The sequence below is a fragment of the Callionymus lyra genome, chromosome 3 (assembly GCF_982586985.1).
Source record: "Callionymus lyra chromosome 3, fCalLyr1.hap1.1, whole genome shotgun sequence".
NCBI classification, from domain to species: Eukaryota; Metazoa; Chordata; class Actinopteri; order Syngnathiformes; family Callionymidae; genus Callionymus; species Callionymus lyra.
The window spans coordinates 8,282,704-8,310,416 of NC_141820.1; the positions used below are offsets into that span (position 1 = coordinate 8,282,704).

Here is a 27,713-nt window from a genome sequence, read left to right on the forward strand (position 1 = left end):
GTTTGCTCTACGCAAATTAGCTTAGCATTAGCGCTCCACATGTCATGCTAGGCTACAAACCTGCAGCAAAGTTCAACCTTTGACCTTCAAACTATGCAAAAGTGTGTCACGACCTTGAACGTCTGAAGAATCACGTTTCGATACCAACGACTCCGTCGCCACCTACTGGCCACCCCAGAACATCCGTGTGTGAACTTTGACCTCTTGTTTGTTTGTTTTTTTGCAAATCCAACAAAAAGATGCACTTTAAGGTCAGTGGAACTGGTCGAACCTGACGCGAGACGGATCTGCCGAGTCGACACTTCCTGCATCAACTTGTACTTTTGTTGGATTTGTTGTCACGTCTTCTGAATAAAAGCAAATAAGGAAGGTTTGGATGTCGTTACTTCTACACAAAATTGTGTTATTGTCCAGGATTGACCAATCACTGGAGAGAAGCTTGAGTGACAGCCTGAGGTTCGACTTCTTCCTGCTGCTGAATCAGGTTCAGCAACAACGTGTTCACTTGAGTTGCTGGTTTAACACCAGAGTCTGACCCACAAACAGCTGCTCATGCGGAAAACTTGACTGGAAGTTTGGTGGACGATCGATAGTGTGCTGCACTACACACACAAATATAAACACACGTGTACACACGTTATGGCAGTCCATCGATAACAATGATGACGTTGCTCCAAATTGAATGAATGGACATTTATTGGGGTGTGTTGCGGAGGTGCATAGCCATGTGGCTGTGAAGGCCGATGCGGGATCCGCAGGTTTTGCCACAGGAGGGACAGAGGTACGTGGCACTGGAGGGTGTGGGCCCTGTAGCAGGCTGATGCCTCGGTGCACGTCGCCGTATCCTCCTCTCTGTGGCTTGCTCCTGAAGGTGAGCAGTTCCCTTGCGGCAGGAGGAACTCCAAGTATGGCAATCAGCAGCCAGGGACTCTAGTGCTGTAGGTGAAATGTTGCACTGCTTCAGGAGGGTTTGAGATGATCCTTGAAGCGCTTTTTTGGACCACCAGCAGATCTCTGGCCATCCAGAAGTTGGCTGTAGAGGATTTGCCTGGGCAGGCGGTGGGCAGGCAAACGGATCACATGCCCAACCCAGCGCAGGTGTTTCTTCGCAAGGAGCACGGCGATGGTAGGTGTGTGGGTCCGTTCAAGGATATCAACATATGGCACCCTGTCTTCCCAGGACACACCCAGGATCCTTTGAAGGCAGCGGATGTGGAAGGCCTCTAGTGTTTTTATGTGCCTCTGGTAGGGTGTCCAGGTTTCCGACCCGTACAGCAGTGTAGAAAGGCAGACCGCCTTGTACACAGCTGCTTTGGTGGACTCAAAATCCGACTCGGACCTGGATGTCATCATCAATGTTACAGGAGGGGGACAGAATGCTGCCTAGGTAGGTGATGTGTGGGACGATGGCAAGGGGATGACCATCGAGGGTGAAGGTACGCACATGTGTTTGGTGGGTGAACTCCTGGACAACTATCTGTGTTTTCCTGATGTTGATTTGGAGACCAATGGCGCTGTAGATGGATGCGACCACGTTTAACGCACGCTGTAGGGATTCTGGTGAGTGGTTGGTTGGTGGTTTTGGTGAAGGCTTGAAGGCGCCGAATATTGAAGAGGTTGCCATCCAGTCTGTACTGTATCTGTACCCCATCTGATGGGTCCAGGAGTTTGTGAGAGAGGATGGTGACGATGGAGAGGAAAATGTTGAAGATGGTAGGGGCTAGGACACTATCTTGCTTGACCCCCACATCCACACTGAAGAAGGGAGACTGCTGGCCACCAACACTCACACAGGCGTGCATTCCATGTACCTGTCTAGCAACAAAGATCATGTCATTGGTGCTGCGCTGTTGCCTAAAACTGCACTGGGATTCGGGCAGGATGTTATCAGTAGCATGAGATGCTAGTCGAAGGAGCATCACCCGTGCTAGCACTTTTCCGGCAACCGATAGGAGGGAAATGCCCCTGCTATTACCGCAGTCTGCTTTGTCACCTTTGCGCTTAAAGATTGTGATGATGTTGGCATCCTTCCAATCTTGCGGGATGACTTCAGATGACCAGATGGTAGTGATCAGTTGGTGTAATCTGCGGGTGAGGAGGTATCCGCCATGCTTCAGTATTTCTGCTGGGATTCCATCAAGCCCCCGGCTCTTATTGTTCTTCAGGCCAGCGATGGCTTTTCGTACTTCAGCAAAGCATGGGAGGTCAGGAAGTGTGTCCATCCTGGTTGGATATGAGGTGTTCAGCAGGGTGTTGAAGTGCTCAGCCCATCTGTCCAGGATCTGTTGTTTGTCCTTGTACAGGATGGTACCATTTTCTGATCTGACCGGAGATATGTTTTTCCTCTGTGGGCCATAGATGACCTTGATGGCGTCATAGAAAGCGTGGGAGTTGTTGGTGTCCGCGTGATGCTGTATCTCATGTGCTTTCTTTGTCCACCAGTCATTCTCCATGGCTCTGAGGGTGCGTTGGGTTTCAGCCCGAATGTTGGTGAAGTGGGCCTTCAGCGAGGTGGATTTGGGGTTGGAAAGGTGAGCTGCAAGGGCCTTGTATTTTGCCTGAAGTAGGTTGTGGATACCTGGTGCGCTATTATCAAACCAGTCTTGGTGTCGCCGTCTGGTGTACCCTACAGACTCTACTGCCGCCTGGTAGATAGCAGTGCGTAGAGTGCTCCAGTTAGAGCTGATGTCAGGAACGGCTGGTGTTTCAGGGAGATTGGACAGCTGTAAGGCAATCTGTTCCCTGAGCTGGTTTACTGAGTGCGAGGACTTCAGTGCATCGTAATTGAGCTTCTTGCAGGGTGGTGTTTTCCTCAGTGGAGGACGGAGTTCCAGGGTGAGTTTGGTTCTGATCAAGCGGTGGTCAGTCCAACAGTCAGCTCCACCCATGGCTCTGGTGACTCGCACCTCCTTCCTGTCAGCTTGGTGGACGACGATATAATCAAGGAGGTGCCAGTGTTTATAGCAGGGGTGCTGCCAGGAGGTCTTGAATTTGTTCTTCATTTGGAACAAGGTGTTGGTGGTGACCAGCCGATACTCAGAGCAGAGAGTGAGGAGGCGAAGACCATTCTCATTGAGCTTACCAACACCGTGCTGCCCAAGCACATCCTTCCAAAGCACACCGTCAGAGCCCACTCTCTCTTTAAAATCCCCAAGGAGAATGAGCTTGTCGGTAGGGGGTGTTTTATTTATGGCGGAGTGCAGGGAGGCATAGAAGAGTTCCTTGCACTCAGGGTCAGCATCCAGTGTTGGGGCGTATGCACTGAGAGTGGCATGACGGTTGTTGGTGAGTGGAATCCGCCAGGTCATCAGTCTTTCACTGATGCCGGTCGGGGATTCAGGAATTCTCTGAAGCAGGCTTGAGTGCACAGCAAAACCTACACCATGGAGGCGGCGGGAGCCTTCTGGAAGCCCCCTCCAGAAGAAGGTGTAGCCTTCTCTTACCTCTGTTATGGAATCCTCGCCATGGAAGCGGGTTTCGCTAAGAGCTGCGATATCGATGTTGTACCTCTGCAGCTTGTGTGCAACCAGCGCTGTTCTTCTTCTGGGACGACAGGACATCACACGCATCCAAAAGTGTGCGGACGTTCCAGGTTGCAATGGTGAGATTGATGAGGGTTTTCTTATGATTATTTTCTACCGCGTAAAGGGATGACCCGGCAGCTGCGGCAGGCTGCCCGGGTTAAGTGGAACAGACCTTTTTTAGGCCGCCTTTTCTAGGCCCCTCCCTCTCAGGGTGAGCAGGGAGGAGCTGCTCAGTCGCGTGAGGAGCTGCCGGAGAGGAGCGCTCTTCCATCCCACTCCTCGGCGACCATCTATCTCACGCCGCCTAGCGTGCAGGGTTGAGCTAGATACTCCCAGTCACATCCTGACCTGTACCTACCGCCCTTCCCTATCGCCGCAGGACTTCTTATAAGGGGGTGGGAATGGGGTGGGTGGGGGGGTGGCTTATTTGGAGCAGGCCTGCGCAAGAGAATAGATTATTGTGAGGGTAGTGGCGCGCAGTCTCTGCCCTCACTGTCGTGGCTCCCCCCTACATTCTCTAGTGGCGTGCGAAGCACGATGACCTTCAGTGGGAGAGAGTTGCAGAAAACTGCCAGAACACCGGTCTGTTGGTGACTGCCTGATGCGGGTTATCTCCACAGGTTTTTGGTCAGAGTGTCCTTCTCCTAGATGGGTTGCCTACCATGGCTATGAGCCCCATCTGCCCATGCTATTTACCCATAGGCTGGGGCAGTGGTTGAGAGGCGCCAGGGCGTGTCCACACACCGGTGGGCCTGCACGCCTTCTCTCTAGGGCCCACTGCTGCTCCGAGATCTCCTACAGTTTAGCCTGGGACCGCGAGGTACCCAGTTTCCGTGTGTGGCCGCGAGGAGGCACTGTAGGAGTCTTGGTGGTGGAGAGGCTATGTACCGGCAGGAGGAGACTTACACGCTCTGCTCCTCTTTTCACCCCGGACAGAGGCTAGCCGGTGGCCGTAGCTGAAAGCAGAAGGAAGCAAGCAGAAGTGGCATGCAACATGGACTAGCTACGAGCACTACTACCACAGTTCTACTGCACTGACGCTTCACACACACCCATAGACACCCATAGATAACACAATCGGATACAAATGTCATAGACTCACACTCGTACACAAACACACACACGTACACACATAAACAATGTCATAGACTCACACACGTACACAAACACACACATGTACACACATACACAATGTCATACACTCACACCGAGGACAAACACACATACATACACATATACACAATGTCATAGACACATACACAGAAGTACAGACTCTGCAGGTTAAATACATTTCGGCTAAATTTTAGCTTTTGTATGACATCATTACATGGTCATTAAACCAACATTATTATTTTAAGTTTAAGTCAATACACATTTAAAAATATTACTGTTAGAAAATTCACTTTGTAATAATTGGCACAAGAATATAAAACTGTATTAAACAATACAAATGTAAATAAAGTCAAAAAGAAATAAACTCAACCGTTTGATTGACGTTGTATCTTTGATCATTAAGTAAATATCTGCATATGAATCTGGGATTTTCAAAATAAAAGTTTCTGCTCAAAACATTTTGAAACGTTCAGAGAATCGTCCTCAAAACGCTCCGGTTCAATCTGGTTCTGTCCGAGTCACGAAAGAGGTCGAGCCGGTGCCGAGTTCCTGCCGCACGTGAAGAGATGATCCGGATCATTTCGTTCCATCTGATTGGGAATCACGGAGCTTAGCGGAGCAGCCACTGGAAAAAGTGGGTCAAACCAGAACCAGGTTAATGCGAGTGATGAGAGAAACGTCTGAGCGGGTCGAAGCACGCGTGAAGGTCGTCTGAGTCTTTAAGGTCGTCTGACTCTTTAAGGTCGTCCGACTCTTGAAGGTCGTCTGACTCTTGAAGGTCGTCCGACTCTTGAAGGTCGTCTGACTCTTGAATGACAAAGACACTTAAGACACTTGAAAAAATGTCAGATATTATTGGTCAATAATACAGTGATACACACACACACTAACCCACAAATGCACAAATAAACACACACACGAATACACATTCACTCACATACCCTAACACGTGCAAAAAAACACACACACAGGTACACACAGTCTCTCACAAACGTGCACAAGCAAACAAACACGAATACACACACAAACAAGCATACCCAGACACACACATATGTGCATATACACACACAAACATGCATAAAAACACATGTACAAACAAACAAACCAATGACTACACACATACAAAAACATATCCACACACAAACATGGAAAAACACACAGAAAAATACATGCACACACAGGTACACACAGTCACTCACTCAAACGTGCACGAGCAAACACACACAAATAGACACACACACAAGCATTCCCAGACACACACATATGTGCATATACACACACAAACATGCATAAAAACACACACAAATACACATTCACACATATACGAACAGTAGCCGGCCAACTCGATGGGGCCAAAGTGTCCACGCCTAGTGGCCAGCAATCAGAGGCCCTGAGGTAGATCCAAAGAAGACATTTGAAGTTCTCCTTTTTGGTGAAGAGGTCCGCCACCGGGTGACCGAACCAAGACCACATCTCGGCAGCCACTGACTCAGACAGACCCCAATCGCCCTGTAGAGCCCTACTACATGACTCTGTTCAGAGGATGACTGATGACATCCTCTGAACAGAGATGCAGAATAAGTGCACGAATGCTCCTACCCAGGTGCAAAACAAATAGACTCAGGGACTCATTCATTCCTCGGGCTATTAAATTGTACAATTCTGAGTTCGGGGGCAGGAGTGGAATGAAAGTATCTGGATGTTCTGTTCTATGTTAGTCTTTGTATCCTTTGTCTTTGTTGTTTTTCTTTGACCTATGTTCTTTGTCTTTATCTTAAGACATAGATTGTATCATCTTGTTCTTTCCCTTTATGTTCTTGTTCTTATTTTATTTTTTTTATTTTATTTTATTTTTTATTGTTTATGAAAAATTGCTGGCTATTTGAAAAAAACAATTTCCCGAAGGAGACCTCCTGAGGGATCAATAAAGTTTTACCTTACCTTACATTGAGCGCGTCCGACACATGCTGAGCTCTGAGAGAGCAGGTGACGTTCTGCTCACAGCCAAATCTTCTTTGCCACACTCAGAAGTGCTGGGGATCTGACCCCATCCCGGAGATTTACATACGCCACGGCGGTGGATCTGTCTGATAGCACTAGGACATTGGACCGTGACAGTTGGGGAGAGAGATGAATCAGGACGTTGTGAATTGCTTTCAACTCTAGCCAGTTGATGTGTATGTTCACTGGTCTGTGCCAGACCCCGCTGCGTCTGTGAACACCTGAGTGCAATGAAGGACGCAACCTAATGGAACTCTTCGGAGGTTGGCTAGAGTGTTCATATCCTGCAAAACCCGCGCAAGAAGGCTCACTTTTCGACCTCGGTCCCGCTTAGGGTCTAGCTTGAGACGACCAAACCATCTCTGGAGTTCCCTCATATGCAGCAAGCCCAGCCGCACCGCCGTGTGAGCTGCTGCCACGAGCCCCAGGAGGGATATAACAGCGCCTGCTGTCGTCACATGACGCTGAGCTTCCAGCAACTGTGTTGTCAGTCAGAGAATGGGCTGGAAGCTCGTGTCCGGGAGGCGCGCATATCCTTCCTCCGTGTTCAGCAGTACCCCCAGGTAAACTAACTGCTGGACTGGAGTCAGAGCACTCTTGCTGAAGTTCACAATGAACCCCAGGGGGGCAATATGGCTCAACACATTCCGTGTGTGAGCGTGACTTTCTGGCTCTGGCCTGACAAGGATCAACCAGTCGTACAGATAGGTCAAGATCCTCACCCCACTTGCTCTCATTGATTCCAGTGCTGCCTCCACACACTTGGTGAAGGTCCTGGGTGCCAGAGAGTAGCTGAGGAGTCGAGTGTATTGAAACACTTGATCCTCGAGGGCGAAACTAAGTACTTCCGATGTCTCTTGACTATCGGAACGTACTAGTCTCGTGAGATCCAACTGCCTCGCATCTCCCCAGCTGCCTGAACAGCAGGGGTGGTAGCTCCCAGCCCTCGTCTGGTCTCGGGGGGAAAACCCATGCGTAGAGGTGCCATGGTGCGAGTTTCCATATTCTTACCTCATCAGATGACGAAACCCACCAGGTTGGCACAAATGTCACACGGATGTGAGTAAACACAGCTGATTGAGCCGGTCTCGCAGACATCTGTATCTTAAAGGACAATAAAAGACAGTGATCTGGGTCTGTCCCTCATCTGTGTTGACAGACCCAACTATGAAAGAACGGAATAAGGTGTTAGACAACACTTTAAGTTATGTGGTGAGCGTAAAAACCTCGCCGGCTCTGAGCGGTGGAACATGATAGCTTAGCATTAGCAGCGAAGACTTCAGAACATGCGGGTAACTTACTGGCAGAGGATTGAAGCTGTGCGCATTGCCAGTAACACTCTCAAAATAAACCACAGATGAATAATCTAATAATAATAATAATAATAGAATAATAATAGTCTGGGGTGGCAAGTGTCCTGTTCTATGCTGTGGTGTGTTGGGGTGGGAATGTGTCCAAGAGGAGTGTCAACAGGTTGGACAGGTTGATCAGGAGGGCTGGCTCTGTGGTTGGAATAAAGCTGGACTCACTGGTGACAGTTGCTGAGAGGAGATCATTGAACAAACTACTGTCCATCATGGATGATGACAGTCATCCTCTGAACACTGTCATCAGTGAGCAGAGAAGCAGATGGAGCACGAATGCTCCTCCCATGATGCAACACTAATAGACTCAGGGACTCATTCATTCCTCGTGATATCAGATTGTTCAATTCTGAGTTTGGGGGCAGGAGTGAAAAGATGATTCTCTTCTCTCTCAATGGTCTATGTTCTTTATTGTGTCATCTTGTTCTTTCTTTTATGATCTATGGTCTGCTGTAGCAGCATCATGTGACTGAGAGTATAGACGTGTTCACCCGTGAAGGAGTGTTTCAGTCGCACAGACATGGAGAAGATTAGAGTTAATCTGAGATCTTGTTGCATCTGTCTGGATCTACTGAAGGATCCCGTCACTCTTCCCTGTGGACACAACAACTGCAAGATCTGTCTTGAAGTTCTCTGGCAGGACAAGATCTTCTACAAGTGTCCTCAGTGCAGACAGAGCTTCAGAGAGAGACCTGTCCTGCAGAAGAACACCGTGTTAGCAGAGTTAGTGGAGGAGCTGAAGTCTCAGAAGATCTGCTCTGCTGGACCTGGAGATGTGGCCTGTGACGTCTGCACTGGGAGGGAGATGAAAGCCATCAAGTCCTGTCTGGTGTGTCCGGTCTCCTACTGTGACCTTCACCTCCAGCCTCATCTAGAAGCTCCGGCCTACAGGAGAAACAAGCTGGTCCTGCCGTCCAATCATCTCCAGGAAATCACCAGCCCTCAACACGAGGAGAAGAACATGTTCCTTACACTCTCACAGGACGTCACTCTGGATCCAAACACTGCACTGCCATGTTTGATGTTGTCTGAAGGAAACAAGAACGTGACATTCATGGGGACATGTTGGTCTCCTCCTCGTTATCATCCAGACAGATTTACTTGTCATCAGGTCTTGAGTCAAGAGTCTCTGACTGGACGTTGTTACTTTGAGGTGAAGACGACAGAACAAGAATATTTTGTAGGAGTTTCATACAATAACATCAGCAGATCAGGAAGAGAAAGTTTATTTGGCCAAAATGACAAATCTTGGTGGTTATGTTGTAACTTCTCTGGTTGTTTATTAATACACAACAAGATCACAACTAAAGTCTCCAGTGTCAGAACCTCCAGAGTGGGGGTGTACCTGGATCACTCTGCAGGTCTTCTGTCCTTCTACAGCGTCTCTGAGACCAAGACTATCCTCCACAGAGTCCAGACCAGCTTCTCTCAGCCTCTTCATGCTGGAGTCTATGTTTAATCCTTGTGTGATGAAAGTCTCTGAGAACGCTTGTCGTCCGTGCTGCAGTGAAGACACGCTGACGTCATGTGACTCAACTTTATTGTCCAGCGTCTCCGAGTTACTTTGATTCTTACCGACGGTGACGAGAGTGTCTTCTTGTGACTCAAATCTTCTTTAATAAACACGATTCATGATCAGACGAGTGTGTTGTTTTTACTGCGACAATTCACCTCAACACAACTTTAATAACACAAAACAAAAAATAAATAAAATAGAGACAAAGTTCACTAATGTCAATATGATATGAATTCATTTCAATAGATGTGAATTTTCATGGAGGTCTTTTCCTCGACCTGATGGAGTTGACCTATGACCATAACTGCTCTGCATGTTCTACCATCTGTGGTGGCCACTGTCCTGTTCTATAGGTGTGTTAGGCTGTGAACGTGTCCAAGTGTCAACAGGTTGATCAGGAGGATCTGTGGTTGAAGCTGGACTCACTGGTGACAAGAGAGGAGATCACTGGACAAACTACTGTCCATCATGATGACGACATCATCCTCTGAACACTGTCATCAGTGAGCAGAGAAGCAGATGGAGCACGAATGCTCCTCCCATGATGCAACACTAATAGACTCAGGGACTCATTCATTCCTCTCGATATTAGATTGTTCAATTCTGAGTTTGGGGGCAGGAGTGAAAAGATGATTATTTTCTTTGTTAATCTTTGCATCCTTTGACTTTGTTATTTTCAATGGTCTATGTTCTTAATGTTCTTTATCTTTAGACCTAGATTGTGTCATCTTGTTCTTTCTTTTATGATCTATGGTCTGCTGTAGCAGCATCATGTGACTGAGAGTATAGACGTGTTCACCCGTGAAGGAGTGTTTCAGTCGCACAGACATGGAGACGACTAGAGTTAATCTGAGATCTTGTTCCATCTGTCTGGATCTACTGAAGGATCCCGTCACTCTTCCCTGTGGACACAACTACTGTAAGATCTGTCTTGAAGTTCTCTGGCAGGACAAGAACTTCTACAAGTGTCCTCAGTGCAGACAGAGCTTCAGAGAGAGACCTGTCCTGCAGAAGAACACCGTGTTAGCAGAGTTAGTGGAGGAGCTGAAGATGACTGGAGCAGCTCAGGACCTCTGCTCTGCTGGACCTGGAGATGTGGCCAGTGACGTCTGCACTGGGAGGAAGATGAAAGCCATCAAGTCCTGTCTGGTGTGTCCGGTCTCCTACTGTGACCTTCACCTCCAGCCTCATCTAGAAGCTCCGGCCTACAGGAAAAACAAGCTGGTCCAGCCGTCCAATCAGCTCCAGGAAATCATCAGCCCTCAACACGAGGAGAAGAAGATGTTCCTCACACACTCAAAGGACATCACTCTGGATCCAAACACTGCAGACTCATGTTTGATGTTGTCTGAAGGAAACAAGAAAGTGACATTCATTGGGACACGTTGGTCTCGTCCTGGTCATCATTCAGACAGATTTACTTGTTATCAGGTCTTGAGTCAAGAGTCTCTGACTGGACGTTGTTACTTTGAGGTGAAGACGATAGAACAAGAAGATTGTGTAGCAGTTTCATACAAGAACATCAGCAGATCAGGAAGAGAAAGTTTATTTGGCCAAAATGACAAATCTTGGTGTTTATGTTGTAACTTCTTTGGTTGTTCATTTATACACAACAAGATCACAACTAAAATCTCCAGTGTCAGACCCTCCACAGTGGGGGTGTACCTGGATCACTCTGCAGGTCTTCTGTCCTTCTACAGGGTCTCTGAGACCATGACTCTCCTCCACAGAGTCCAGACCAGCTTCTCTCGACCTCTTCATGCTGGAGTCAGTGTTTCATCCTCGTGTGAGTTTGTGAAGCTGAAGTAGACGACAGTGAGATTGTGCGTCTCCAGGAGTGACATCATCACGTGAAGCTTCAAAGTTTGGATGAAAGTCTCTGAGAACGTTTGTCGTCCGTGCTGCAGTGAAGACACGCTGACGTCATGTGACTCAACTTTATTGTCCAGCGTCTCCAAGTGACTTTGATTCTTGTCGACGGTGACGAGAGTGTCTTCTTGTGGCTCAAATCTTCTTTAATAAACATGATTCATGATCAGACGAGTGTGTTGTTTCTACTGCGACAATTCACCTCAACACAACTTTAATAACACAAAACAAAAATAAATAAAATAGAGACAAAGTTCACTAATGTCAATATGATATGAATTCATTTCAATAGATGTGAATTTTCAGATGAGATCACTGGACAAACTACTGTCCATCATGATGACGACATCATCCTCTGAACACTGTCATCAGTGAGCAGATGGAGCACGAATGCTCCTCCCATGATGCAACACTAATAGACTCAGGGACTCATTCATTCCTCTCGATATCAGATTGTTCAATTCTGAGTTTGGGGGCAGGAGTGAAAAGATGATTCTCTTCTTTGTTAATCTTTGCATCCTTTGACTTTATTTTCAATGGTCAAAGTTTTTGTTATTTTTCAATGGTCTATGTTCTTAATGTTCTTTATCTTTAGACCTAGATTGTGTCATCTTGTTATTCTTTCTTTTATGATCTATGGTCTGCTGTAGCAGCATCATGTGACTGAGAGTATAGACGTGTTCACCCGTGAAGGAGTGTTTCGGTCGCACAGACATGGAGACGACTAGAGTTGATCTGAGATCATGTTCCATCTGTCTGGATCTACTGAAGGATCCCGTCACTCTTCCCTGTGGACACAACTACTGTAAGATCTGTCTTGAAGTTCTCTGGCAGGACAAGATCTTCTACAAGTGTCCTCAGTGCAGACAGAGATTCAGAGAGAGACCTGTCCTGCAGAAGAACACCGTGTTAGCAGAGTTAGTGGAGGAGCTGAAGATGACTGGGAGCAGCTCAGGACCTCTGCTCTGCTGAACCTGCTGATGTGGTCTGTGACATCTGCACTGGGAGGAAGATGAAAGCCCTCAAGTCCTGTATGGTGTGTCTGGTCTCCTACTGTGACCTTTACCTCCAGCCTCATCTAGAAGCTAAGGCCTACAGGACACACAAGCTGGTCGAGCCGTTCCCTTGTCTCCGGGAAATCCACAGCCCTCAACACAAGGAGGGGATGTTGTTGTTCTGTCGTTCGGATCAGCAGCTCATCTGTTCCCTCTGTTTGGACCAACACAGAAATCATCTCATTGTCCCGGCCACAGCAGAGAGGACGGAGAGAGAGAAAAGGCAGTGCAGGTGCTCCAGCAGAAGAACATCAAAGTCTCTGCTGATTGAGTAAACTCCGGCTCAGTTTTGATGTAGTCTGAAGGAAACAAGAAAGTGACAAACATGTGGACACATCAGTCTCGTCCTGATCATCCAGACAGATTCATTGAATATCTTCAGGTCCACAGTGGGGGTGTACCTGGATCACTCTGCAGGTCTTCTGTCCTTCTACAGCGTCTCTGAGACCATGACTCTCCTCCACAGAGTCCAGACCAGCTTCTCTCGACCTCTTCATGCTGGAGTCAGTGTTTCATCCTCGTGTGAGTTTGTGAAGCTGAAGTAGACGACAGTGAGATTGTGCGTCTCCAGGAGTGACATCATCACGTGAAGCTTCAAAGTTTGGATGAAAGTCTCTGAGAACGTTTGTTTGTCGTCCGTGCTGCAGTTAGTTATGTTACCGACTGTGTCGAGGCTTCGAAGCGTGTGTCGAGTAATCCAGGAATTTTTTCATGAAGCGTGTATCGAGGCGTGTGTTGGTTACATAGGTGGTGACGTAGTGATGACGTTCGAGGCCTCGCGAATCGCTCGTGAACTTCCCGCGAAACTCAGAATAAAAGTGGCCTCGAAACGCAATGGAAACGAAACATCTCTTGGATTGGCGGATTGTTGACTATAGCAAACTTTGGTTTACTACTAGTATCATGAACCGGCGAGAAAAAGGCGTTTTTCCCCCGTGTGGCAGCATTTTGAGCTGATCTCTCCTAGTAAGGTATAATGATGTTGGAATATAGGCTGTGAATCACAGCCTGTGATTAATATATTCTCACAGACACATACACACACCCATTATTATATATACTGTATACAGTATATATATATATATATATATATACACACAGACCCATTATTATATTTTATATATACACATATAAAGTATATATATATAAAAGATAATAATGGGTGTATATATATATATATAGTTTCCATTGGACATGCCTTGTACTTATATCCATCTTTTTTTTTTCATTTTGAAAAGGTGAAGTGTCTGTTGTGTTCCCAGGAAATTGGATACAACAACAACACTTCATCAATGCTGAGGCATTATAGGGCCTGCAAGAGAGCTTGGACACGACCATTTAAATGAAAATGAATAATTATTTTAAAAAAAACAAGGTTGTCAAGCACATTTTTTAATATCAGAATCATTTGCGCACAAAGATGCAATGCTCCCAATTGTCCACATGATGGGATGGTCGTGCAAATGAAGCCTCACGAGGCTTTGCTCCAAAGATGAACTACTCGGCTGGGAGGCTTCAGTGCTTCATGAGGCTTCATCTCGCCATCACTAGCTGCAGTGAAGACACGCTGACGTCATGTGACTCAACTTTATTGTCCAGCGTCTCAGAGTGACTTTGATTCTTACCGACGGTGACGAGAGTGTCTTCTTGTGACTCAAATCTTCTTTAATAAACACGATTCATGATCAGACGAGTGTGTTGTTTTTACTGCGACAATTCACCTCAACACAACTTTAACAACACAAAACTAAAAATAAATAAAATAGAGACAAAGTTCACTAATGTCAATATGATATGAATTAATTTCAATAGATGTGAATTTTCATGGAGGTCTTTTCCTCGACCTGATGGAGTTGACCTATGACCATAACTGCTCTGCATGTTCTACCATCTGTGGTGGCCACTGTCCTGTTCTATAGGTGTGTTAGGCTGTGAACGTGTCCAAGTGTCAACAGGTTGATCGGGAGGATCTGTGGTTGAAGCTGGACTCACTGGTGACAAGAGAGGAGATCACTGGACAAACTACTGTCCATCATGATGACGACATCATCCTCTGAACACTGTCATCAGTGAGCAGAGAAGCAGATGGAGCACGAATGCTCCTCCCATGATGCAACACTAATAGACTCAGGGACTCATTCATTCCTTGTGATATTAGATTGTTCAATTCTGAGTTTGGGGGCAGGAGTGAAAAGATGATTATTTTCTTTGTTAATGATTGTACTATGACTCATACATATTTTGACTCCTTTCTACCAGTGAGTCCTCGACAGCTGTCCCGGGTTGTTTCCTCCTCAAAGTCCACCACATGTCTTCTCGATCCTATTCCCACATGGCTACTTGAAGAAGTGTTCCCCTTACTTCGCACTTTCATACTTGACATTATTAACTTGTCAATAACATCAGGCTATGTGCCTCCGATTTTGAAAGTTGCAGTAATTAAACCTCTGCTTAAAAAACCCACTCTTGATCCAGAGGTCCTCACTAACTATAGTTCTATCTCTTGATCCATAGATTCTCACTAACTATAGGCCTATCTCTAATCTTGTCTTCATTTCAAAACGTCTGGAGAAAGTGGTAACAAGTCAGCTCTGTGATTATCTCCAGGACAATGATCAATTTGAGGTGTTTCAGTCTGGTTTTAGGGAACACCACAGCACAGAGACCGCCCTGGTAAAAGTAAGTAACGACCTACTGATGGCCTCTGATCAGGGCCATGTTTCAGTTCTTGTTCTTCTAGATCTCAGTGCTGCATTTGACACTGTCGACCACCAAATCCTTCTACAGAGGCTAGAAAACCATATAGGCATTCGTGGAACTGCTCTTAACTGGTTTAAATCTTACCTGTCGGATAGAACGCACTATGTACATATCAACCACCTCTCATCGACACAGACTAAGGTCAGCTATGGTGTCCCACAGGGTTCTGTTCTTGGTCCAATACTATTCACAATCTATATGCTCCCACTAGGGGACTTGATTAGAAGACACTCTATAAACTTTCACTGTTATGCTGATGACACCCAACTTTACTTGTCCATGAAGCCAGATGAAAGAAATCAGCTAACACAACTACAGTCTTGTATTACAGATATCAAGTCCTGGATGACCAAAAAAAGACTGAGGTTTTACTAGTTGGTCCGCAACATCTCAGACAATCTTTAACTAATGATATATCTTTACATAATGGACTTGCTCCTGCTACTAGCACCATTGTAAAGAATCTGGGTGTATGCTTTGACGAGGACTTATCATTAGCTCACACATAAAACAAATCTCACGGACTGCTTACTTCCACCTTCGTAACATTTCAAAAATCAGGCACTTCCTTCCTTTAGATGCTGCTGATAAGCTCATCCATGCTTTTGTAACTTCCAGGCTGGACTATTGTAACTCTCTTCTGTCAGGATGTTCTAAAAAGTCTCTCAGAACTCTTCAGCTCATTCAGAACTCTGCAGCTCGTGTCCTGACTAAGACTAAGAGGCGCAAACACATTTCCCCTGTGCTGTCTTCCCTACATTGGCTTCCTGTAGAATTTAGAATACAATTTAAAATCCTTCTCCTAACCTATAAAGCCTTACATGGTCTAACACCAACATACAGTAAAGATTTAATCCAAACTTACCAACCCTCTAGGACCTTACGATCCTTAAACTCTGATCTATTAGTTATACCACAAATCTCTAAATGTAGATTTGGAGCCAGGGCCTTCAGTTTTCAAGCCCCTCTGCTGTGGAACCAACTACCGGCTTCAGTCCGGAGGGCAGACACCCTCTCTATGTTTAAAAACAATCTTAAAACCTTACTTTTCGATAAAGCCTATAACTAACTTAACTGTTTATCTTTAGCTGCTATAACTAACTTAACTGTTTATCTTAGCTGCTATAGGCTGAGAATGCTGGAGGAGTTTTAGACACCGAGCTCTGTATATCCTTCTTTTCTGCATTACATTTATCACCTGTGCAGTTTAAACCCACACCTTTTTATTTCTCTCCCGGAGCCCCAGGGCTCCACCTCCAGAGCTGCTGCTGATCCAGGATCTTCACCACGTCATCAGATCCCGAGTTCTCTCCAGCACCTCCATGGACTCTCCTACACTCTCCTTTTTTCTCACTATAATTTCCCTCACTCCTCTCCTTATCCATCTGTCTACCCCCCCATCCTTCCTCCCAGCCGGTCAAAGCGGCAGGCCGTCAACAATGAGTCTGGTTCTGCTCGAGGTTTCTGCCTTCTGAAAGGAAGTTTTTCCTCGCCATAGCTCACTGTACAGTGTTTCACTTCTTGCTCTTTGTTGAATTGCTGGGATCTATTTTTCCTTAATCAACTATAGTCTTATTTCAACTGTATAGTGTCTTGAGATAACTTTGTTATGATAAGACACTTTAAATAAAATTGAATTGAATTGAATTGACTCTCCTCCACAGAGTCCAGACCAGCTTCTCTCGACCTCTTCATGCTGGAGTCTATGTTTCATCCTCGTGTGAGTTTGTGAAGCTGAAGTAGACGACAGTGAGATTGTGCGTCTCCAGGAGCATGTTCTACCATCTGTGGTGGCCACTGTCCTGTTCTATAGGTGTGTTAGGCTGTGAACGTGTCCAAGTGTCAACAGGTTGATCAGGAGGATCTGTGGTTGAAGCTGGACTCACAGGTGACAAGAGAGGAGATCACTGGACAAACTACTGTCCATCATGATGATGACATCATCCTCTGAACACTGTCATCAGTGAGCAGAGAAGCAGATGGAGCACGAATGCTCCTCCCATGATGCAACACTAATAGACTCAGGGACTCATTCATTCCTCTCGATATTAGATTGTTCAATTCTGAGTTTGGGGGCAGGAGTGAAAAGATGATTCTTTTCTTTGTTAATCTTTGCATCCTTTGACTTTGTTATTTTCAATGGTCTATGTTCTTAATGTTCTTTATCTTTAGACCTAGATTGTGTCATCTTGTTCTTTCTTTTATGATCTATGGTCTGCTGTAGCAGCATCATGTGACTGAGAGTATAGACGTGTTCACCCGTGAAGGAGTGTTTCAGTCGCACAGACATGGAGACGACTAGAGTTAATCTGAGATCTTGTTCCATCTGTCTGGATCTACTGAAGGATCCCGTCACTCTTCCCTGTGGACACAACTACTGTAAGATCTGTCTTGAAGTTCTCTGGCAGGACAAGAACTTCTACAAGTGTCCTCAGTGCAGACAGAGATTCAGCGAGAGACCTGTCCTGCAGAAGAACACCGTGTTAGCAGAGTTAGTGGAGGAGCTGAAGATGACTGGAGCAGCTCAGGACCTCTGCTCTGCTGGACCTGGAGATGTGGCCAGTGACGTCTGCACTGGGAGGAAGATGAAAGCCATCAAGTCCTGTCTGGTGTGTCCGGTCTCCTACTGTGACCTTCACCTCCAGCCTCATCTAGAAGCTAAGGCCTACAGGAGAAACAAGCTGGTCCAGCCGTCCAATCAGCTCCAGGAAATCATCAGCCCTCAACACGAGGAGAGGAAGATGTTCCTCACACACTCAAAGGACATCACTCTGGATCCAGACACTGCAAAGTCATGTTTGATGTTGTCTGAAGGAAACAAGAAAGTGACAAACATGTGGACAGGTTGCTCTCGTCGTCCTGATCATCCAGACAGATTTACTTGTCATCAGGTCTTGAGTCAAGAGTCTCTGACTGGACGTTGTTACTTTGAGGTGAAGACGACAGAACAAGGAAATCGTGTGGCAGTTTCATACAAGAACATCAGCAGATCAGGAATAGAAAGTTTATTTGGCCAAAATTACAAATCTTGGTGTTTATGTTTTAGCCTCTTTGGTTGTTCATTTATACACAACAAGATCACAACTGAAATCTCCAGTGTCAGACCCTCCACAGTGGGGGTGTACCTGGATCACTCTGCAGGTCTTCTGTCCTTCTACAGCGTCTCTGAGACCATGACTCTCCTCCACAGAGTCCAGACCAGCTTCTCTCGACCTCTTCATGCTGGAGTCTTGGTTCGGTCCTCGTGTGAGTTTGTGAAGCTGAAGTAGACGACAGTGAGATTGTGCGTCTCCAGGAGTGACATCATCACGTGAAGCTTCAAAGTTTGGATGAAAGTCTCTGAGAACGTCTGTTTGTCGTCCGTGCTGCAGTGAAGACACGGTGACGTCATGTGACTCAACTTTATTGTCCAGCGTTTCCAAGTGACTTTGATTCTTACCGACGGTGACGAGAGTGTCTTCTTGTGACTCAAATCTTCTTTAATAAACACGATTCATGATCAGACGAGTGTGTTGTTTTTACTGCGACAATTCACCTCAACACAACTTTAACAACACAAAACAAAAATAAATAAAATAGAGACAAAGTTCACTAATGTCAATATGATATGAATTCATTTCAATAGATCTGAATTTTCATGGAGGTCTTTTCCTCGACCTGATGGAGTTGACCTATGACCATAACCTGTGCATGTTCTACCATCTGTGGTGGCCACTGTCCTGTTCTATAGGTGTGTTAGGCTGTGAACGTGTCCAAGTGTCAACAGGTTGATCGGGAGGATCTGTGGTTGAAGCTGGACTCACTGGTGACAAGAGAGGAGATCACTGGACAAACTACTGTCCATCCCGATGATGACATCATCCTCTGAACACTGTCATCAGTGAGCAGAGAAGCAGATGGAGCACGAATGCTCCTCCCATGATGCAACACTAATAGACTCAGGGACTCATTCATTCCTCGTGATATTAGATTGTTCAATTCTGAGTTTGGGGGCAGGAGTGAAAAGATGATTATTTTCTTTGTTAATGATTGTACTATGACTCATACATATTTTGACTCCTTTCTACCAGTGAGTCCTCGACAGCTGTCCCGGGTTGTTTCCTCCTCAAAGTCCACCACATGTCTTCTCAATCCTATTCCCACATGGCTACTTGAAGAAGTGTTCCCCTTACTTCGCACTTTCATACTTGACATTATTAACTTGTCAATAACATCAGGCTATGTGCCTCCGATTTTGAAAGTTGCAGTAATTAAACCTATGCTTAAAAAACCCACTCTTGATCCAGAGGTCCTCACTAACTATAGTTCTATCTCTTGATCCATAGATTCTCACTAACTATAGGCCTATCTCTAATCTTGTCTTCATTTCAAAACGTCTGGAGAAAGTGGTAACAAGTCAGCTCTGTGATTATCTCCAGGACAATGATCAATTTGAGGTGTTTCAGTCTGGTTTTAGGGAACACCACAGCACAGAGACCGCCCTGGTAAAAGTAAGTAACGACCTACTGATGGCCTCTGATCAGGGCCATGTTTCAGTTCTTGTTCTTCTAGATCTCAGTGCTGCATTTGACACTGTCGACCACCAAATCCTTCTACAGAGGCTAGAAAACCATATAGGCATTCGTGGAACTGCTCTTAACTGGTTTAAATCTTACCTGTCGGATAGAACGCACTATGTACATATCAACCACCTCTCATCGACACAGACTAAGGTCAGCTATGGTGTCCCACAGGGTTCTGTTCTTGGTCCAATACTATTCACAATCTATATGCTCCCACTGGGGGACTTGATTAGAAGACACTCTATAAACTTTCACTGTTATGCTGATGACACCCAACTTTACTTGTCCATGAAGCCAGATGAAAGAAATCAGCTAACACAACTACAGTCTTGTATTACAGATATCAAGTCCTGGATGACCAAAAACGTCCTCCTACTGAACTCGGAAAAGACTGAGGTTTTACTAGTTGGTCCGCAACATCTCAGACAATCTTTAACTAATGATCTAGCTTTACATAATGGACTTGCTCCTGCTACTAGCACCATTGTAAAGAATCTGGGTGTATGCTTTGACGAGGACTTATCATTAGCTCACACATAAAACAAATCTCACGGACTGCTTACTTCCACCTTCGTAACATTTCAAAAATCAGGCACTTCCTTCCTTTAGATGCTGCTGAGAAACTCATCCATGCTTTTGTTACCTCCAGGCTGGACTATTGTAACTCTCTTCTGTCAGGATGTTCTAAAAAGTCTCTCAGAACTCTTCAGCTCATTCAGAACTCTGCAGCTCGTGTCCTGACTAAGACTAAGAGGCGCGAACACATTTCCCCTGTGCTGTCTTCCCTACATTGGCTTCCTGTAGAATTTAGAATACAATTTAAAATCCTTCTCCTAACCTATAAAGCCTTACATGGTCTAGCACCAACATACAGTAAAGATTTAATCCAAACTTACCAACCCTCTAGGACCTTACAATCCTTAAACTCTGATCTATTAGTTATACCACAAATCTCTAAATGTAGATTTGGAGCCAGGGCCTTCAGTTTTCAAGCCCCTCTGCTGTGGAACCAACTACCGGCTTCAGTCCGGAGGGCAGACACCCTCTCTATGTTTAAAAACAATCTTAAAACCTTACTTTTCGATAAAGCCTATAACTAACTTAACTGTTTATCTTTAGCTGCTATAACTAACTTAACTGTTTATCTTAGCTGCTATAGGCTGAGAATGCTGGAGGAGTTTTAGACACCGAGCTCTGTATATCCTTCTTTTCTGCATTACATTTATCACCTGTGCAGTTTAAACCCACACCTTTTTATTTCTCTCCCGGAGCCCCAGGGCTCCACCTCCAGAGCTGCTGCTGATCCAGGATCTTCACCACGTCATCAGATCCCGAGTTCTCTCCAGCACCTCCATGGACTCTCCTACACTCCTTTTTTCTCACTATAATTTCCCTCACTCCTCTCCTTATCCATCTGTCTACCCCCCCATCCTTCCTCCCAGCCGGTCAAAGCGGCAGGCCGTCAACAATGAGTCTGGTTCTGCTCGAGGTTTCTGCCTTCTGAAAGGAAGTTTTTCCTCGCCATAGCTCACTGTACAGTGTTTCACTTCTTGCTCTTTGTTGAATTGCTAGGATCTTTTTTTCCTTAATCAACTATAGTCTTATTTCAACTCTATAGTGTCTTGAGATAACTTTGTTATGATAAGACACTTTAAATAAAATTGAATTGAATTGAATTGACTCTCCTCCACAGAGTCCAGACCAGCTTCTCTCGACCTCTTCATGCTGGAGTCTATGTTTCATCCTCGTGTGAGTTTGTGAAGCTGAAGTAGACGACAGTGAGATTGTGCGTCTCCAGGAGCATGTTCTACCATCTGTGGTGGCCACTTTCCTGTTCTATAGGTGTGTTAGGCTGTGAACGTGTCCAAGTGTCAACAGGTTGATCAGGAGGATCTGTGGTTGAAGCTGGACTCACTGGTGACAAGAGAGGAGATCACTGGACAAACTACTGTCCATCATGATGACGACATCATCCTCTGAACACTGTCATCAGTGAGCAGAGAAGCAGATGGAGCACGAATGCTCCTCCCATGATGCAACACTAATAGACTCAGGGACTCATTCATTCCTCTCGATATTTGATTGTTCAATTCTGAGTTTGGGGGCAGGAGTGAAAAGATGATTCTCTTCGTTGTTAATCTTTGCATCCTTTGACTTTGTTATTTTCAATGGTCTATGTTCTTAATGTTCTTTATCTTTAGACCTAGATTGTGTCATCTTGTTCTTTCTTTTATGATCTATGGTCTGCTGTAGCAGCATCATGTGACTGAGAGTATAGACGTGTTCACCCGTGAAGGAGTGTTTCAGTCGCACAGACATGGAGACGACTAGAGTTGATCTGAGATCTTGTTCCATCTGTCTGGATCTACTGAAGGATCCCGTCACTCTTCCCTGTGGACACAACTACTGTAAGATCTGTCTTGAAGTTCTCTGGCAGGACATGCTCTCGTCGTCCTGATCATCCAGACAGATTTGCTTGTCATCAGGTCTTGAGTCAAGAGTCTCTGACTGGACGTTGTTACTTTGAGGTGAAGACGACAGAACAAGGAAATCGTGTAGCAGTTTCATACAAGAACATCAGCAGATCAGGAATTAAAAGTTTATTTGGCCAAAATTACAAATCTTGGTGTTTATGTTTTAGCCTCTTTGGTTGTTCATTTATACACAACAAGATCACAACTGAAGTCTCCAGTGTCAGACCCTCCACAGTGGGGGTGTACCTGGATCACTTTGCAGGTCTTCTGTCCTTCTACAGCGTCTCTGAGACCATGACTCTCCTCCACAGAGTCCAGACCAGCTTCTCTCGACCTCTTCATGCTGGAGTCTTGGTTCGGTCCTCGTGTGAGTTTGTGAAGCTGAAGTAGACGACAGTGAGATTGTGCGTCTCCACGAGTGACATCATCACGTGAAGCTTCAAAGTTTGGATGAAAGTCTCTTAGAACGTTTGTCGTCCGTGCTGCAGTGAAGACACGCTGACGTCATGTGACTCAAATCTTCTTTAATAAACAAGATTCATGATCAGACGAGTGTTGTTTTAACTACGACAATTCACCTCAACACAACCTTAATAACACAAAACAAAAAGTAAGTTCACTTTTGTCAATATATGAATTAATTTAAAGCCACATATGAATTTTAATGGAGGCCTTTCCTTGACCTGATGGAGTTGACCTTTGACCTCCCCCTAAAATTTTTTTACTGAGAAGTCTGTCTATAAGATCGTTTTTAAGTCTTGTGCGTGCACACAAGTCAACCCACATAAAAACACTTGAACACACGAATACACATCCACACACAAATATACATGCACACACACGTGGAGACACATTAACGGACATACACAAACACACAACTAAAGACATGTAAGTAATTTGTATTTATATAAGGTAAAGTAAAACTTTATAATAGTAAAAAATAAAATAGTTTTTTCCAATAGCCAATACATACAGCAATTTTTAGTTAAAAAAAAAAAAAAAAAAAAATGAACAAGAACATAAAGAGAAAGAACAAGATGACACAATCTGGAAGCCAGTGAAGAGTTTTAAGGATCGGAGAAATGTGAGTTCTTCTACTAGATTCTGGCTGCAGAGTTCTGTATCAACTGCAGGCAAGACAGATCCTTCTTGTTAAGACATGAAAACAAACTGTTACAATAGTCCAGACGAGAAGAAACAAACGCATGGATTACAAGCTCCAGATCATGTTCCGACAACATTTTCCTAAGTTTAGAGATTTTTCTCAGTTGAAGGAAACAGTTTCTGGTCAGTTTTCTTCAGTGTTGAACAAGAGACATGTCTTTATCAAATACAACACCCAGGTCTCTCAGGCTCAGTTTGACAGACTGACCTAAGTCACCCAAGTACTGACTCAACCCTGGAACCTTATCATCAGGGGCAATAACCAGTGTTTCAGTTTTGTCCACATTTAGCTGTAAAGTGTTTTCACTCATCGTTTGATTTCTAGCAAACAATTGACTAAGCTGTTCAGCCTCTGGTGCTCAGTTGGATCAAAAGAGCAGTAGAGCTGGATGTCATCAGCAAAAATGTGATAAGAAAAATCAGGAAATCTCTGAATGATTTTACCGAGGGGAATCACACTTCATTAAAATGTTCTCAATGACACCGTGTAAAAACCACTCATGACTTTCATTGAATAAAAATATGTTGTAGTCAATATGTTTTCATTCAAACCATTATCTTTGATTAAAGTATATAAAACGGTTAACTCTATACAATCCCTCCAGACAAACGTAGGTTCAACACGTTGACGTGTAATTCAAGTGGTTGATCTCAAGCTGGTTACGTTGCATTGACGTCAGATGGAAGAGTTTCTGATGAGAATCAGAAAACCATGATCTCAGAAATAAGTGTCAGTGGCGCCCCCTGCTGGAAATCAAGAGAAGCACGTGTTGTTTTTTACACCCAACTTTATTTATAACAATTCCAGCTCTACTGAGGCGGCTGCTGCTGATCCGGCATGCTCCTGATGATGTCGGAGTCGCCTGAGGAACGAGGACAAGCGTGAGACCGACGGTGACAGACGGATGAACGAATGATGGACAGACGGACGAGACTCACCGGGGTCGATGATGGCGAGTGTACACACCCTGAAGTATTTACCGCAGGCTGTTCCCAGCTCGATGTTGTTGCCGCTGTAGTGGTGGACGCCGGTCTTGGCCAACATGGCGTAATACTCCACCTCGGACTTCCTGTCATAGTCAAGAACCTCCCGTTAACAAACTAATGTGGTTTATGATCTAAAGCATGATCCAAGTCTCAGCAATCGTGAGGATTATTTTGCTGCTAAACCGTTCATTTTAAACAACGTAAATAGACGTTTCTACACTTTAAAACTTCTTATTTAAGATGTTCTCATTAACTTAAACCAGACAAAGCATCTTTTTCTTGGTAAACGTTTTTTTTAAAGTAAAAGTAGTTATTTTTGTTACGAGTTTAGAAATAAAGGTCCAAGGTATCAATAAAGTTTTATACAAAAGTGCATTCAGTTTTGACTTCCTGGTTCTGGTGGAGAAGAGACATTTGGCAGCTGATGATGTTTACAATGTAACATTTTTAAATGTATTGTTTTTAGTTGAAGAGTTTACTGAAGGATGTTGGTTTGAAAAAATATATCCTAAAAACTTAAATGGATGAAGTTGTGCTTTGATTAAATTCAGCTGCATTGATTCAAAATGAGCATTTTTAACAACGTCCTGAAAGAACCAAATGACAAAACCACCACTTGATTTTATTTTTTAAAAGCTTCCATTTATAACCAGTTAAAACCACACATTCCTTTTTTAAAAACTTTTGTGTGTTTAACACTTCAGGTCTCGTGTCGTTTGTACTTATATTACCTTTAAAAGGCTGTTTGTGTTGTATTTAGAAATGTGTCAGCCATACGAGTGTTGCTTTTGTGTGCATGCACAAAGTTTACTTCATAAAAAAATAAAAGTATTGAACAGTCGAGACTCAAAAGTCTAAAATATAGACGGTTCACCTTTAATCTTAAACACGCCAGAATCTGGGGGTGAACAACTGTTAAAGTTGATTAATGTTCAAGCCGCTCAATAAAGATGTCAGTGTTTAAGAAAAAAGATGGATGTCAATCATCGAAGGTTCTGTTTAAAACTGATGTTGAATTAAAGGAGTGCGATTCTGTTCGAGAAAGTTTAGTGAATGAAACATTTGTTCGGCCCAACATTGACAAATGTCTACAGGTTCTGGCCCCTCGTAGGATGAGTGACAGCCCCTGTACATGATGCCACAACTAAACTTATGTTTGATCCGACAAAAATAAAAATTCAATACCACTTTCGTCAACTTTAACATCTTTAAAATGTTACAAACTACTTTTTTTTTTTACCCAGGATGACGAATGGATGTCAGAGTTAATCCAACACACAGAGTTAAGGGTGGAATACGTGGTAGAAAACACAGATTTTCAGTGGAAACGACATATAAAACGAAGTGATATTTGGTGTATTTACCGGAGCGCAGGGCAGTTGTTGGCCAGGATGACCAGCTTGGCTTTGCCCTGACGGATCATCTTCAGGGACTGTTTGTAGCCCAGGACGTACTTTCCACTCTTCATCACCAGCTGGAGTCTGGAGTTGATGGACTCCATCGACTTTTTCTGGAAACATTTGTTTTAAGAGAAACGTCAGAAAACGACGCGTCTGTTAAGTTCTCGCTGCACACTTTACATGCTATTAGCATTAGCATGTGTGTTGCTATTTGCATTAGCATGTCCCAGTTAAACAGCGACCATGACGTCCATTTTACCAAGAGTCACGCAGAGGAAATGGGGGGGAAAAAGCGAGTGAATAAAAAGGGTCTTTTTGTGATTGAATACGACTCTGTGAGGAGTCGCGGGTCTCGGGGGACAAGGGTCTGAGAACAGGCCGCGGCTCAGACCAGACTCCACGTGAAGCAGCTCCGGAGCGACAGCGTGTCCATCGTTACTCACCGCTTTCTTTGCAGCCACCATGTTTGCGGTTCGTGTCCGGACCAGGCCAACCTGTGAGGCAGGAGACAGTGAGAGGGAGACGCTCGTTAGTTTTTCGGGGTGAAAACGTGGCGATAAACGGGTGAATTTTATTCAGAAACACGGAGCTAGTCTTACTGGGTTTACTCCAATATGGCCTCGGAGAGAAAGGAAGTCCCGGCGTGCACCGCGGTAATTTGGTGTCGCCCCGATGCGCACAGAACGTCTGCGCACGTGTGTTCGACTCACCGCTCTTCGGTTTGTTGCCTAAAAAATGAAATATGTAAGAATAAAAGTATTTTTTAAAACTTCAGTATTTTATAAAAAATACAACTATTTTGTTTATACAATGGCTGAAGTATTAATTCACATTCTCTTTGCTTGTTTGGGACTAAAGGAAAACATTTTTCACGTTTTTTATTTGTTAATATTTTTAGTAATGTTTTACATCATATGTATGTGTTGTATGTGTGTGTATGAGCTCTGTGTAGGTGTGTGTGCGATTGTGTTCATGTGTGTTGTATGGTTTTGTTTGTACATGTTGTATAAGTTGTGTGTGGGGGATTGTGTTTATGTGTGTTGTGTGATTTTTTTTGTTTTTTGTATGAGTTGTGTGTGGGGGATTGTGTTTATGTGTGTTTTGTATGAGTTGTGTGTGGAGGATTTTGTTTATGTGTGTTGTATGAGTTGTGTGGGGGGGATTGTGTTTATGTGTGTTGTATGAGTTGTGTGTAGGGAATTGTGTTTATGTGTGTTGTATGAGTTGTGTGTAGGTGTTTGTTCAATTGTTTTTTGTGTGTTGTATGATTTTGTTTGTGTGTGTTGTATGAGTTGTGTGTGGGAGATTGTGTTTATGTGTGTTTTTTATGAGTTGTGTGTGGGGGATTGTGTTTATGTGTGTTGTATGAGTTGTTTGTAGGTGTTTGTTAAATCGTTTTTATGTGTGTTGTATGATTTTGTTTGTGTGTGTTGTATGAGTTGTGTGTGGGAGATTGTGTTTATGTGTGTTTTGTATGAGTTGTGTCTGGGGGATTGTGTTTATGTGTGTTGTATGAGTTATGTGTGTGGGATTGTGTTTATGTGTGTTGTATGATTTGTGTGTGGGGGATTTTGTTTATGTGTGTTGTATGAGTTGTGTGTGGGGGATTGTGTTTATGTGTGTTGTATGAGTTGTGTGTAGGTGTTTGTTCAATTGTTTTTTGTGTGTTGTATGATTTTGTTTGTGTGTGTTGTATGAGTTGTGTGTGTGGGATTGTGTTTATGTGTGTTGTATGATTTGTGTGTGGGGGATTTTGTTTATGTGTGTTGTATGAGTTGTGTGTGGGGGATTGTGTTTATGTGTGTTGTATGATTTGTGTGTGGGGGATTTTGTCTATGTGTGTTGTATGAGTTGTGTGTGGGGGATTGTGTTTATGTGTGTTGTATGAGTTGTGTGTAGGTGTTTGTTCAATTGTTTTTTGTGT

General features: G+C 44.4%; 3 protein-coding genes and 1 pseudogene across 4 annotated transcripts; 3 read left to right on the plus strand and 1 right to left on the minus strand.

Annotated features, from left to right (window-relative positions):
* Positions 1-8,471: 8,471 nt before the first annotated feature.
* LOC148083174 (tripartite motif-containing protein 16-like) lies at positions 8,472-18,706 on the plus strand. Of its 2 annotated transcripts, none has more exons than XM_087785666.1 (2): positions 8,472-9,466; positions 18,527-18,706. In XM_087785666.1, exon 1 carries the CDS (start codon positions 8,523-8,525, stop codon positions 9,459-9,461), a length of 939 nt encoding a protein of 312 aa, XP_087641792.1. In that variant the 5' UTR covers positions 8,472-8,522; the 3' UTR covers positions 9,462-9,466; positions 18,527-18,706. The 2 variants fall into 2 exon arrangements, 1 of the variants encoding a protein (XP_087641792.1); XR_015710683.1 differs by lacking the exon at positions 8,472-9,466 and adding an exon at positions 16,868-16,920.
* On the plus strand, positions 10,318-11,558 carry LOC148083175 (tripartite motif-containing protein 16-like). Its single transcript, XM_087785665.1, has one exon. The coding sequence runs from the start codon at positions 10,347-10,349 to the stop codon at positions 11,325-11,327; it is 981 nt and encodes a 326-aa protein (XP_087641791.1). The 5' UTR covers positions 10,318-10,346; the 3' UTR covers positions 11,328-11,558.
* LOC148083176 (E3 ubiquitin/ISG15 ligase TRIM25-like) lies at positions 12,102-12,717 on the plus strand (annotated as a pseudogene).
* Positions 18,707-24,172: 5,466 nt separating the features above from the next.
* On the minus strand, positions 24,173-26,469 carry rpl30 (ribosomal protein L30). Its single transcript, XM_087786313.1, has 5 exons — positions 26,389-26,469; positions 26,233-26,283; positions 25,754-25,899; positions 24,342-24,472; positions 24,173-24,265 (listed from the first exon to the last, which is right to left on the minus strand). The coding sequence occupies exons 2-5, from the start codon at positions 26,251-26,253 to the stop codon at positions 24,213-24,215; spliced, it is 351 nt and encodes a 116-aa protein (XP_087642439.1). The 5' UTR covers positions 26,254-26,283; positions 26,389-26,469; the 3' UTR covers positions 24,173-24,212.
* Between the last annotated feature and the right edge of the window lie 1,244 nt (positions 26,470-27,713).

Bases quoted from the DNA above. Each gene is read 5' to 3' on its own strand.
- LOC148083174 (XM_087785666.1), top strand. From the start codon at position 8,523: ATGGAGAAGATTAGAGTTAATCTGAGATCTTGTTGCATCTGTCTGGAT.
- LOC148083175 (XM_087785665.1), top strand. From the start codon at position 10,347: ATGGAGACGACTAGAGTTAATCTGAGATCTTGTTCCATCTGTCTGGAT.
- rpl30 (XM_087786313.1), bottom strand. From the start codon at position 26,253: ATGGTGGCTGCAAAGAAAGCG. The intron at 25,900-26,232 runs GTGAGTAACGAT...AAATGTTTCCAG, and splicing joins TGGTGGCTGCAAAGAAAGCG to AAAAAGTCGATGGAGTCCAT. The intron at 24,473-25,753 runs GTAAATACACCA...TGACTATGACAG, and splicing joins AACAACTGCCCTGCGCTCCG to GAAGTCCGAGGTGGAGTATT.